Source organism: Apium graveolens, chromosome 9, assembly GCF_009905375.1.
Source record: "Apium graveolens cultivar Ventura chromosome 9, ASM990537v1, whole genome shotgun sequence".
Lineage (NCBI taxonomy): Eukaryota > Viridiplantae > Streptophyta > Magnoliopsida > Apiales > Apiaceae > Apium > Apium graveolens.
In genome coordinates, this window is record NC_133655.1 from 36,912,559 (window position 1) to 36,927,278 (window position 14,720).

Below are 14,720 nucleotides of genomic sequence, written 5' to 3' on the forward strand. Positions count from 1 at the left end.
CTGTGACCTCTGAAAGTTGCTCACGAACTGAGCTGATTCACTAGAAATGGCACACTGATCAGTCTCATTGGCACCAGCACACACTCACAGACACTAGTGATCTGATTAACTCCATAATTAGACAGAAAATCCACCTTCATCGTTAAAGTCTTAAGTTGAGCAGCTATAGGAGTAGTTGCATCCAACTCCAGAATTCCTGCTAACTTGCCCTGAGATAGTCTCTGAGTAGGATTCTAGTATTCATTAGCAGCCATCAATTCAATCAATTCATAAGCTTCATCGTAGCTTTTAGCCCACAAGGCTCCTCTTGATGCTGCATCGAGCATGAGTCTAGAAGTAGCACCCAAACCATTATAGAAACAGTTAATGATCATCCAGTCAGGCATCCCATAATGAGGGCACTTCATAAGCATCTCCTTATAACGATCCCAAGCCTCATATAAAGATTCCCCAGATTGCTGAGCAAATTGAGTAAGTGCGTTTCTGATTGCAGCAATCTTTGCCATAGGAAAGAATTTAGTTAAGAACTTTTGAGCAAGATCCTCCTATTTGGTGATAGACCCTTGTGGTAGAGAATGTAACCAGCACTTTGCCTTATCCCGCAGAGAGAATGGGAAAAGTCTCAACTTAATAGCATCTTCAGAAACTCCATTTAACTTGAAAGTGTCGCAGATCTCGATGAAATCTCTGATGTGCATGTTGGGGTCTTCTGTCAGAGAACCCCCAAACTGAACTGAGTTATGTATTATCTGAATCGTGCTCGACTTGATCTCAAAGGTATTAGCCAAGATGGCTGGTCGAACATTGCTAGACTGAATATCATTGATCTTCGGTCGAGAGTAGTCCATCAAAGCCTTTGGATTTGCTTCTGGTTCTCCCATTGTAATAAGAACCTCTTCTTATTTCTCAACTAAGATCTCTTCTTCAACTTTCTCCTCTACTACAACTTCTTCCTCAGCTTGATCCAGTGTTCTCTTACGAGACCGAGAACGCGTATGCATACACGCTCGCTAGATTACCTAAAACACGTCAAGGAAATAAGTAAGTAACAATATCCGAGTCACTGAACTCTAACGACCAATGATGAAAAACACATAAACTAAAAATTAACACTGAAGTCCCCGGCAGCAGCGCCAAAAACTTGTTCGGGCTAGAACACGCGCTAATATTCACGCAAGTATACGCGATCGCAAGTAATATAGAATAAATTCTAGTTCGTTCCCACATGGACTGGTTTAGGTTAATTTCAATCAATTATCTATGCAACACTAGTATGGTTATTATCCAATGCTAAGACAAATAACAAATTGAGGTTGTTTATAACTAAGATTAACTAAGAATTATACTAAGATCACAAACTAGGAGATTAAAGAGAGTTGAATAATATATGACACAAACATGGGATTCTAAATTCATTAAATACTTCATTCAATAGCCTTTTCGTTCTTAACCTTAGCATGTAATGGTGATGACACTAATCAGATAACACGAAACTGATAAACGCCAACTTTCGTTGTACGAATACCATACTACCAGACATCCAAAAAGGAGATAGAAGCTGAATATACATCAATTATATTGACACCCTAGAATTTGAAAACATAACGGTTTTATGCACAAGTTATCTATCGTGACTACATAAGGCAAGTAAGATGGTTAAAATTACCTACGAATCATGATTATCACATACATGAACCTATGCTATCATGACAAGTTCCAAAACCCTAAAATTCATTTTCGCTTCATTAAAGATTAACACACTATCTTATAAGTTCGTGACGCTCATAAGACGAATAAGCACAATCAATACTAGGTTATCATACAATCACCACACACTAAGGCATCGAAACGAATTAACTAAAGAAATCCATAAATAAATCTGTTAGAACCCCACGATAACGATTAGCCCATAATCGGACTCATCATCAACGTGGATTTTGATGAAAGCATGGTATAATAAACGTAGTTTTTATACTGAATAAATAATAAAACCAAGTACGAAACAAGAGTATATGTTCACGAATAAGAAAACTAGCATCCAAGTTACAACTTAAAATAAAGAATCACAAGTATGAACTAGATCTTCTTCGCCTTGGTTGAATTGTGCTCTACGGTCTTCTTACGCCTTCTCCTTAAGCTCTGGTATGTCTTGTTGTGAAAAACGAACATAAGTCTGTATATATAGCAGCTCATGCAGAGTAGTAGTCTAACAGATCAAAATTCCAGAAGAAATAGGATTTTATTTTCCCGACCTGGCGCGACCGCTCGCTTCACCAGCGCGAGCGCGCTGACATTCTGCTCTTTGGGCGCGGCCGCGCGCTACTTCATCGCGGGCGCGCCGTCTCTCTGGAGAAAATTCTGACTTCTTTCTTTCTTGCTGATTTGAGCTGATCTTTTCACGAGCTTTTATTCAGGACATCATCCTAGCACCAAATTAGCATCCCAACAATGTTAATTCACCTGTATTCCTGATAAATGCCTGAAATGCAAAAACACTACAAAAACACGTTAAAAACACTAACAACTTGAGTACAAAACTTCAATTCAAAGCTTTAACGGAGCGTTATAAAGTGTCATAAATGCCACTCAATAATCTCGAGGTAAAATCTCAAAGTACAAATTGCAGAACAGTTCAATATCCAAGATTAACAATCAACAAACAATCCAACTAGTTGGATTGACAAGTCTACAAAAAGCAGTTTGAAGAGTGTGCAAGATCAAGGGTGAGATTAACTGACAAAGGAAGATCAAAGTTAACACAGTATGCAAAGATATGCTAAGCCATAAATGAAAGATATACTTTTCCTAAAATGGAATGATTAGTGACAGTTTACTAAAATGAATAGCATTTCTTATTATACACTGTGTAAACCAGTCGTTAACTATCATATAAAGTTAATACTGGTCCTTTGTTAGATGTAACAATTTAGATAAGGAAAATCTTATATACTCTTAAGGAAGAAACTAAGCTCTTTATCAACAAAGAGCCTAGAAATTTTGTAATAAAATATTCTTAATTTTAATATAAAATTAAGTGATTTTTGAAAGATCTGTGTTCTTCATTGTTGCATGTTTAATTTCAGCATTAACATATTTCTCTAAAAGATTTGATTTACTTTGTTCACAACCATAAACACTTCAAGAAAAGCAGAAAAATATAGAAACACATTCACCCCCCTTGTGTGTAATTCAATACCTAACACTTTATTTTTTATATTGACATCTTTAACCACCTCTCATAAATTGATATTAGTTTATCAAATATTTCCTCTCTAATCCCTCACATTCATCTTTTCCACCCATGCATTTGCAACTTCCATCTCCATCTTCCTTATAACCATCAGTTACGACAAGTACAAAAGCACTATTCACCACTTCATTTATATTCGTAAATTCTTCACCCTAATTACTGAGAACTGAAATCAATGCAATGTCAGGTGCAACAGTAGGACAAGGAGGTGTCAACTGGCTTACTGATTCAATATCGTAATAAAGTTGGCCAGTATAAAGAGTAGTATGACATGTCAAAGTATATGGTGAAGCAACAGTATGAGTGGTGTCAAATTTTTCATTATAAAAAACACATTTTCTTTCAGAACTTGTATTAAATATCTTATATCCACAAAATTCAGAAGTGTAAGATTTTTCAATATCCGTAGGAGGTGGTTCATACTCGTGTGAATAGTACAATGGAGGGTTACTGACCTGATTTTGGAAAAAAGAACATTGTGCAGTTGAATATAATGATGAAATATCCACCAAATTCATCTTTGTCATGTTCGAAGAGCGATTGCTCTGATAACATTGGTAACCAACCGGAGGGCTGCTAAACTCTGTGACACCAATAAAAGGAATTGAACCATAAGAATTATCAACTAACTAGGAAAAATCATAGAAACTCGTGCTTGTATAAATGTTTAATTATTGGTTAAATAAGGACAAAGTATTCAAATTAGATTGAACATGAAAATGGAATTGACGTAATTGAAAATACAAATAAGATAAAGAAGTACTGAATTGAAATTACAGGAATTGAAACGAACTGTAAAAGACAATTGATTCTTCGATATCACTTCCATCTATTCAGCGCACTGTAAATGAATCCATAGTAATGGGGTTCAGTTGGGCTTGTGTAACTAGGCTAATTAATTGGCCCAAATTGTTCTAGCCCAATAACAACTTGTTACAATATTTAGGAAGCATCCTTGCTGATTAGTAATAACATTACCAACAAATTCCTAGATACACTCTTAAGTCATATATTAAGGAGTATGTGTTAAAATTTCACTCCAATGATCTCCTAAATCTTCCCTAAAAATTTGTAGGAGTCTTAGAATCCTCCTCATAAATAAGACTATCTCCTCTTCTCACTTCATTCTTTATTTATATATATCACACTTTATCAAAAAAATTTGTTTAAATGTGACATTTCTTTGTTCAAACCTTGCAAGTACATTTATTAAAAAATAATAATTTAAGAGGCCTGAATAAGGAGATTGTTGAAGAGAATAAATTATTATATCCTAAATAGATGGGATTCAATAATTTATATTATTTATAGAGAGAATTTTAGGTGATTGTTGGAGTTCTCTAAGGAGACTAGTAAGTATATCATATTGACTTATAAATCCGAAACAACTTATCGTGACTGTTTGTCAACCCAACTTATAAGTTGAATTTACAACTTATAAGCTGATAAGTTAAATGTCAGTAACGACGCACTTTTTTTTAACTTACTTTGATTTTTTACTTTTTTATTATGTATAATTTTAAAATATATATTTTTAAATATTTTGCTAATTTAAAATTGAGGAATTAAGATAAATTTATTTAAAATTTGTTTATTTTAGTTCATTTAAGGTTTTTTTTATTTATAAATAAAATTATCCAAACACTTATATAATTTATAAGTATTTATCCACTTTTCACTTATAAATCACTTATTTATTTTAAATTATAACTTATTTATTTTAAAATTTTATAAACGGAGGATTGATTGGTGAATCTAATCAACAACCCCTTAACTTTATCCTAATTTCCCAGTTTTACCCATTTAAATACGTACTAAACTAATTTTACACACGCAATTCTAGTTTTGTTATGTACTCCCTTCCCCATCACGGAAAATACTCAAATTAAATTCCTTATTAAATTCACACACACTTTCGCACACACAACAAACACACACATCTCTCTCTCCAGTTTTGGCACTGTTTCTCTCCTCTCTACACCCCACCCCACCCCACCCCACCCCACCCCAATTCATTTTTAAAATCCGGTGAGGTAGCTGAGTTGACTCAGCAACCAACCCCATGACTAGTAGTGAGTCGGAGCGGGACGAGTTGTTCTTGCGTAAGTACAACGCCAACGATCGCCGGATCGCATCGGAGTTTTTGTCGGATTGGTTGCCTTTTCTAACTAGCGGTCTTTGCGACTCGTGTAATGTCAATTTAACTCAGCGAGTTCGATCTCTCCGCCCTGGTAATTTCATTTTATTCTTTTTTATATATTCACACTCTCTTTTTTTTTTAAATGATCTTTTATTTTTATAAAGTAAATAAATTGTTTAGGTTGCGATTATATACTGAATTGTCTAGGGTTTTTGTAGTGATGACTAGTATCGGTGGTGAATTTTGTTGTTTGGATTGTTTATGTTTCGTGTTGGTTGATTTGTTGTTTGTTGTGGTTGGGTGATTTGATAGCTGATGAGAATGACAAGAATTCTGTTGGGAGTTGGAAGGATGGTGTTAATGATGCTACTGATACGAATTCGTTAGGGAGTTGGAAGGACGGTGAGAATGGGTGTGTCGAGCCTGCTGTGGACTCGGGTGCAAATGGGTGTTCAGTTAGTGACAGTATTGGCGTGTCTGCTCCTGCTGCGAGTGGAGGAGGCCGTTTGTCGTGGGCCGATATGGCACAGGAAGACGAGCTTGGGGGAGATGACGAGAGCGAGGTGACGTCCAGGTTGTCAACTGTTAATTCTTCATCGGTAAAGGTTGCTTCAACACCGGTTTTGTCGAGGGATCAAAGGGAGTATCTTCGGTTTAGCAATGTTCAAAGGAAAAAGGATTTTGCTTGCTTTGAGAGAATTAACATGAAGCTTGTTAATATTGTTGATGGGCTGGAGTTGCACACTGGTGTATTCAGTGCAGCAGAACAAAAGAGAATTGTCGATTTTGTTTATGAGCATGAGGAGATGGGGAAAAATGGAAAACTGAAAGGTCAGCCAATTTAGCTAATCATTATTCTAGAAAATATTTGCTATATCATCACGTACTCTTACTTTATGTACTTGACTATGCATTTTTAGATATTGTTAAGGGTTTTTGTTCCCACATCAGTGTTTTCATATATAAAATTTCATATATTTTACTTATATGGCATCAGTAATGGATATCCCAAAAATACGTGACATGACAGGTCATAAATTCTTGTCATTTTCTCCACGCTGGTTGTGGTTCCCTTATAGGTGGTATCTAGGTCAATTAAGTTGCAATGTTCCATCGTCACTAATTACAAAACATATGTTTGGTTATGTGGTAGCACCGTAGTAGTATATCATTTTAGGTAAGATTACTATTAAAAAACATATGTGACGTTTATGCTTGGATATGCTTGGATATGTGTTTTGTGTTTACTAGCTTTTAAAAAACAATGTGCATTTTCGGTGTTTTGATCTTAATTTTGCTTTTACATACTTGTCTCTAAAATGTGTCAGCTTAAGCTCCATTGTAAAATTAGGAATGTCCAACTTAAGGTTTTTTTAGTGCCCTTTTTTGTCTTGCACTCCGAGCCTCTCACCCCATAGTAAAGCTAATTCATCAATTTTTCATGGGCAAGTGAGTGGCTTAATAGTTTTAATCCCAAAATCTGAGGTTTTGTGTAGGATATTTGAGAAATATTAAAAATTGTGCTATTATTTGTTATATAAGTAATGAGATGTTTACATACATATCTTTTCTATGAGAATGATGCAATTTTTACACTAGGGACCAAGAGAAATAGCGAAAATTGGACAAGTTAACTTGTTCAAGAAGTATAAAGAGGTCATGGCTGCGCATAAGGTGTAATGCGTTGATATAGGAGAGGTGGCTAGGGTAGGAGCTATCACAGGGTAAAATTTGTACTCTATACTCTATAGTAAGACTATGCCAAGTTGGCAGTCTCGATTAAGAATAGAATACAGCTCACTTTTTTTTGTTGAAATCACATTATTTGTGCTCCTTTAGAGTTGGGAGTACTAATAACTCCATATATTGTTTAGTGAATTGAATTATTGTTATTGTAATGATGGCTCCAGCAGTGGTTAGTTTTTCCCATGATTTCAATTTTCATGTTCTTATGTATGTATGTATGTGTGTATGTGTATATTGATTTGTGGATGGCTGGGGGGGGGTGTTCACCATTAGCTGATGTCCTACATGTTTAAGCTCTATATTTCTGAGAAACTACAGAATTTTGCATGTTGCTATTCGGAGGGTTTAAGAGTTCAAAATTCAACGGCTTTACAGCTAGTATAGTGGAACTTTAAGGAAATATTATATTTCAATAAAGTGACAAATAGCATTATCATTATGCATCGAGAATTTTCAAAGACAAAGGGGGAGAAGGAAAAAAGAAGAGTTGAAGACAATGAAGGAATAGGTGACCGGGATGTAGTAATCTGTAATACTGTATCATACATGCTAAGACTTGTTTGCATAGGATACGTAACATGTGTGTTGATGAATATTTATTGTTAAAGAATATTTTAATGGAACACAAAAGCTTTGGCAGTAAACTTAACATTGTAATAGAACAAGAATTACTATGTACTTCTAAATTTACTGTATTGACCACATTCAAAATAATAGTAATAAATAGGTAAGTTTGTGCGCAACTGCTATCTTTAGCTAAATAATAAGAAACGTTGCTAGTCCTATAAAATCTTAAAACGGTGGCTCATTTGCATAATCATTTCGCCTTTATACTTTTTGTCAGGCACAATTAAATTTTAGATTCTGAGATCATATTGTATATGGTATACCTTTTTTTGCAGCACGCACTTATACTGCACCACAGAAGTGGATGAGGGGTAAGGGACGGGTGACAATCCAATTTGGTTGTTGTTATAATTATGCTCCTGTAAGTTTGTCCCACCGTCTTTCTTCTAGTGTCTGGATAATCCATACATCTATGTTTATGGAATATAACCCGGTTATGAAACATGTTATTATTGCTTCAAAGGATACCTTACAAATTGTGACCGATTGCAGGATAAGAAGGGTAACCCCCCAGGAATTCTTCAGGATGAACTTGTAGACCCAATTCCTCATCTTTTTAAAGTTATCATCCGACGGTTGGTCAAATGGCATGTTCTTCCTACAACATGTGTACCTGATAGCTGTATTGTCAATATATATGATAAAGAGGACTGCATACCTCCTCATATAGACAATCATGATTTTCTTAGGCCCTTCTGTACCGTGTCATTTCTTAGCGAATGCAATATAGTTTTTGGATCAAATTTGAAAATTTTGGGTCCTGGTGAATTTTCTGGGTCCTTTGCAATTCCCTTGCCAGTGGGGTATGTATAATTTATAAGTTAAATTATTATTTCTTAGTGCTGGAATATGGATATAGTTTTTCTATGCATGATTATGTTTCTTGTATTATTAAGTCTGGAAAATTAAATATTCCAAACTGTTTCTGATTGCATAGTTTTCATCCAGATCTGTTCTTGTATTGAATGGGAACGGGGCTGATGTGGCAAAACACTGTGTTCCAGCTGTTCCTACCAAGAGGTATATATGAAACTCAGTACATTGTTAAGGACTGTCTACTTTACATCGTTTCAATATATGATTATTAACTGTTAAATGTTTGTTTGAACTCCTGGCTGTGTTTTGTATACTTCTGCAGGATATCAATAACATTCAGAAAGATGGATGAGTCCAAATGGCCTGTCGGATATACCCCTGAACGTGATTTGCAAGGACTCCAACCACTGTCATATGAAGTTGACAGATCAAAACATTCAAATATCTCAAAAATAAAACGTCCTGCAATTGTGCAGGCTGCAAGAAGCGAGAATAACAGGGACAGATTGAAGGAAAGAGGTTTGTTTGGTCGAGGACCTCGGCGAGAAGGTCCTTTGAATAGGCGACTGACTTAGACTGGATCTGGATGATTGATTGGGGTTTCATATTCTTTACTTCAGATGTGTGTCAATTGATAGAAACAAAATTCCCATCAGCAAGCTGAAGACTGGGGGGCCGTTCGTCAGTATGATGTTACATTCAACTACTAGAAGTTTTGTCGTGATTTTAGGTTCATATTCACCAGAAACTTCTTTCATGATTAAATTTGTTAGTTTTCTCACACCACCCAGATTATCGCAAAATATGTTTTATTGTGAGTGTATAGGTGATGCAAAAGAAATTGTAGAAATATTAAAGTTGTAAACTTTTGTGTGATATTGGAAGATGGCCTTCATATTCATCTTGGAAAAGTGAGTTCACAGTTCCTTTGTAATTTTAATTTTTTTATAGATAATTACATTTGTTGACTTCTTTCGCTAACTTCCCTTTCAAGTATTCTAGTTTCTTTAAGATTGTATAGCAATAGGCCATATTGGCTAGCTCTCTATTTGGCAGTATTAACAATATAAGTGTTCCAGCGTTCCAGGTAAACTCCTTTTGTCAAGAAATATTTTCGATTTTTTGTGCTAGTTGATTTGGAGTAGGTTCCACTTCTTGGGCGAGGCTAGGGTATATCCTAGTTTTTTTTGTATAAATCTTGTTGGGTTATTATAATTATTACTTGACCGAAAAAAGAAGTCCCTCCTAGATATAGACTTTTTGGATCCTTTATCATGTAAACTAGTTTTGTATATGCTATAAAGAAAGAACTTCCATTAGAGTTCATGTCAGCTCAAGCATCCAAAGGAGATGTAACTATTGATTTTTGGCATAATACTATGGTTATAGTTTTGGAGGCATTGGATTAATGTTTCTTGTAGGATACTAGAATATGATGTTATGAATGGTAATTTACAAATTTCAAGTTGAATAATTTTTTTTTAGAATTTCCCAATACAGTAAGAAATGAAGTCCAGTCATATAAATCATCCTTTACTAGATTTCGACAAGTAGCTCTTAAATCTGCTATTGTGTGGATATAAATTTACGTAAGATTTGAGATTGTTTTATGTTCTTTGGGAATTGTGATGGCCATAAATATTTAAAATCTAAGAGCAAAACGCTTGATGCTATTATTATAGAGTCAAATCGCAATGGGTGATATTGAGTTTCACACTTTTGTATCCAGAGCATAACAATGAAAATTATGCACTTGCAACAACATGTATAAGCTTCTTCAAGGGCAAAAAGACAGAAATATGCACTTGCAACAACATGTATAAGCTTTAAGGGCAAAAAGACGGAAAATTGCTCAATGTTATGCAGACTTGAAGGAAGCAAAGTTGTATTGTAACGTCACTTGAATGCCTTCAGTTGTGTTGCATCCTCACTTGGGTGTCTTCAATCTTGTTTGGCTCTATGAATTACAGATTAATTACTCTTGTATATTTTCATATTGAGTTTCTTGTACATTTAAATACTAAATATGGAGATCTTTTCATAGTTGTGTAAAATGTGAAATATGTACCGAGAAACTACATACCCTCTTTATTACATCTAGATTATGTATAAAAAACGTAGGGTGTTATTATATTCTCAAAACTTTTCTTTGAGCTTTCTTTTACCTGTCTTGTTATGAACCTTGACTGAAAATATTAATTATGTTTAATTTAAAGGAAGTATAGGAGAATAAAAGATGGAGAGAAAGTTGTGTTGTATTTCATTAGCTAAATGAGTATTTATAGGGGTTAAATATCAAATTAGTCACTGAAGTGAAGGCCATATATCACTTCCTTCACTGATTTTAACGGGGTATCATTTTGATCACTAAAGTCATATAAATATCAAATAGATAACTCTAAAAATGCGATTATAAAGTAAATATTATCATCTGTTATGTTCTACACATTTTTCTTTAACACTAGTATAACCAAATGAAAAGTTGTGAACTCTAGTATTTTAGATAATATATCTAGATTTAAAAAAAAATTATTTACTATTTATTTTAAATTTTATAGTTATTTTATCTTACTTAATTAAAAATAAATAGTAAATAAAAGTTTTAAAATCTAGATATATTATCTAAAATACTAGAGTTCATAACTTTTCATTTGATTATAGTAGCGTTGAAGAAAAATGTGTAGAACTTAACAAAAGATAATATTTACTTTTTCGTCACATTTTTGGAGTTATCTATTTGATAATTATACGACTTTAGTGATCAAAATGATACCCCGTTAAGATTAGTGAAGGAATTGATATATCACTTTCACTTCAGTGACCAATTTGATATTTAACCCCTATTTATAGTAGTTGGTTTACAAGGCTTACTAAGTAACCTATTCAAATCTTCTTCATTAAGTATTACAAAACTTCCTCGATAAGTTTTACAAGTCTTCCTCGATAAGTTTTACAAGTGTTTCTTGGTAAGATTTGAGAGACTTCCTCGATACGCTTTGACAATCACTTTATTTTTATTCAAATATTTTAACACTCCCCCTTGATTGTCAAATGCGAGTTATTGCAAAGATTGACTGCCTCGTTAAAACCTTGCAAGGAAAAACCCAGTGGGATAAAAACCTTGACGAAGGAAAAAGAGTACAGCCTCCCCCTGAATAAAATGTCTCACATTTTGACATTTTGATGTAACAAACTTTTTAACCTCCGCATACCCGTATTATTTCTTAGCTTCTCAAATGATGTTGATGTAGGTATTGACTTTGTAAGTATATCCGCCAGATTATCGCATGAGCGAACTTGTTGAATATCAATATCACCATTTTCTTGAAGTTCATGAGTGTAGAAGAATTTTGGCAATATGTGTTTTGTTCGATCCCCTTTAATATATCCTTCCTTAAGTTGTTTAATGCAGGCCGAGTTATCCTCGAATAAAACTGTAGGACTGTCTGAAATACTTGATAATCCACATAATTCTCGAATATGTTGAATGACCGACCTTAGCCAAATACATTCTCTGCTTGCTTCATGAATTGCTAGTAACTCTGCGTGGTTTGATGAAGTTGCGGCCATAGTCTGTTTTGTAGACTTCCAAGAGATAGCAGTATCACAATATATAAATAGGTAACCTGTTTGTGATCGCCCAAAATGAGGATCTGACATGTATCCAGCATCTGCATATCCAACTAGCCGTGATCTTGAATTGTTTGGGAAGAATAGTCCAAGATCGATTGTCCCTCGAAGATATCTGAATATATGTTTTATTCCATCCCAATGCCTTTTAGTAGGGTCAGAACTAAATCTTGCCAACAAGTTCACTGTAAATGCAATATCAGGTCGTGTGTTGTTTGCAAGATACATGAGAGCGCCAATTACACTGAGATATGGAACTTCAGGTGATGAGGATCAAGGAATGAATATGTTAATTTGGATTTGGTTATGTGTGCTCGTGGTGATGTTCAATTGGAGAGGATGCAAACATGGGTTATGCAGCTTAATTGAACAACAAGGAATAAAGGAGTGATGCATGAAGTTCGACAAGTAGCTGATTATTATATAATTATTAATTCGAATTTTGTTTGCAAGTTTTTACCTTTCACTTAAAAGGGATTTTCTTGTTTTAAGCACTTAGGATTTTATTTTCCTATTTGGATTTGGTTTTTGTCTTTTTTCTATTCGGATTTGGTTTTTAAATTTGTTTCCTGGAAAAATTCAGATATTGGCTAATTCAAGCTGATATTGAATTTCTCTCGGAATCCTATTGAGTTTGGGTTATTGTCTAAGCCTATAAATACCCTTCTAATATAATCTTTTAAGGGAGACCAAGGATGATATAAAGCTTATGTTTTGAGATAAACTATGAGTAGTTTTTCTTTTCTCTAAACTTCAATTATTGGATTATTTTGAAGATTAGATTCGAATTACTTAGTTTCTGGATTGATCTAAGCAATTTGAGATTCAAAGTTCACGTTTCTGGATTGATCATGTTCTTTTGAAATATCATTTTCTTCTCTTACCCATTTTCTTCTTCTTCTTTTCTTTCTTTGTGGAGAGATCCACATCAATTTGGTATGTTAATTTGAAATATCAAGGAATGAATATGTTAATTTGGATTTGGTTATGTGTGCTCGTGGTGATGTTCAATTGGAGAGGATGCAAACATGGGTTATGCAGCTTACTTGAACAACAAGGAATAAAGGGGCGATGCATGAAGTTGGACAAGTAGCTGATTATTATATAATTATTAATTCGAATTTTGCTTGCAAGTTTTTACCTTTCACTTGAAAGGAATTTTCTTGTTTTAAGCACTTAGGATTTTATTTTCCTATTTGGATTTGGTTTTTGTCTTTTTTCTATTCGGATTTGGTTTTTAAATTTGTTTCCTGGAAGGATTCAGATATTGGCTAATTCAAGCTGATATTGAATTTCTCTCGGAATCCTATTGGGTTTGGGTTATTGTCTAAGCCTATAAATACCCTTCTAATGTAATCTTTTAAGGGAGACAATGGATGATATAAAACTTATGTTTTGAGATAAACTATGAGTAGTTTTTCTTTTCTCTAAACTTCAATTACTGGATTGTTTTGAAGATTAGATTCGAATTACTTAGTTTCTGGATTGATCTAAGCAATTTGAGATTCAAAGTTCACGTTTCTGGATTGATCGTGTTCTTTTGAAATATCCTCTTCTTCTCCCCTTTTCTTCTTCTTCTTTTCTTTCTTTGTGGAGAGATCCACATCAATTTGGTATCAAGAGCCAAGGTTTTTTCTCCAATTTCGTAATTGTTGGGAGATCTAGGTTTCAAAAAAAAATATACTATTCACGAGTTACTGTTCACGGGTACTGTTCCCAGTACTGTTCATAGGCACTGTTCATCGGCACTGTTCCCGGGTACTATTCATCAAAAAAAATTAAGATTTTTCTTATGGCTACGGATGAATTGCTTAGAAAATTACTTGGAAAATTGGATGAGATTGATAAACGTACTCAAAAGCTTGTTAATTCAACGGAATCGAGGTTTGATGAATTGGATAAAATTTTAGTTAAGGTGAAAGATAGTGATGAAGTCTATGATCCTGGTATAGAGCTTGGTTACTTTACAGGTTTGGGTAGCATAGATGATTTTGTTGAATGGGTTACACAAGTCGACAAAATTTCTGCTTATACAGGTTGGACTGAGATGAGAATATTCAAGATTGCAGCGCTTAAACTTACAAAGAAAGCAGGCTTGTGGTTTGATAATCTAAACACAAAAAGAGTTAGATCTGGAAAAGAAAAGATTATGACTTGGACATCTCTGAAGAAGAAACTCCATGCAAAATATATTCCTTTGCATTATAAATTCGAATGTATAATGAAGATGACATCCCTCTCTCAAGTTACTATGAGTGTTTCTGAGTATACTTCTGAATTTTATAGATTGCGCCTTATTTGTGACTTGAAGGAGACGGAAACAATTAAAATTGGAAGATTTATTCGTGGATTGAATTTGTCAATTTATCGAAAGGTTAAATCAAGTCCAAATATCTCGTTTAATGATGTATGCAATCTTGATTTGGAATTTGAATCTTTTCAACAAGACGAGAAATTGAAGTCTTCCCTTCACGAGTTTACTCTTTCAGAAGAAACTAAAGAAGAAGACTT

The 14,720-nt window shown here is 34.2% G+C and overlaps 1 protein-coding gene and 1 non-coding gene across 2 annotated transcripts; both read left to right on the forward strand.

The window, feature by feature from the left end:
* Positions 1–384: 384 nt before the first annotated feature.
* Positions 385–491, forward strand: LOC141688519 (small nucleolar RNA R71). The gene has a single exon (XR_012561957.1). It is a non-coding gene; the product is annotated as a small nucleolar RNA R71 (small nucleolar RNA).
* A 4,630-nt stretch (positions 492–5,121) lies between these two features.
* On the forward strand, positions 5,122–9,480 carry LOC141683791 (RNA demethylase ALKBH9B-like). Its single transcript, XM_074488558.1, has 6 exons — positions 5,122–5,481; positions 5,703–6,221; positions 8,039–8,124; positions 8,256–8,566; positions 8,712–8,783; positions 8,902–9,480. The coding sequence occupies exons 1-6, from the start codon at positions 5,313–5,315 to the stop codon at positions 9,152–9,154; spliced, it is 1,410 nt and encodes a 469-aa protein (XP_074344659.1). The 5' UTR covers positions 5,122–5,312; the 3' UTR covers positions 9,155–9,480.
* Positions 9,481–14,720: the final 5,240 nt, after the last annotated feature.

Excerpts from the sequence above, each read along its gene's own strand:
- LOC141683791 (XM_074488558.1), top strand. The coding sequence starts at position 5,313 with ATGACTAGTAGTGAGTCGGAGCGGGACGAGTTGTTCTTGCGTAAGTAC. Across the intron at positions 8,125-8,255 it reads GTTGTTATAATTATGCTCCT|GATAAGAAGGGTAACCCCCC; the intron begins GTAAGTTTGTCC and ends GACCGATTGCAG. Across the intron at positions 8,567-8,711 it reads GCAATTCCCTTGCCAGTGGG|ATCTGTTCTTGTATTGAATG; the intron begins GTATGTATAATT and ends GTTTTCATCCAG.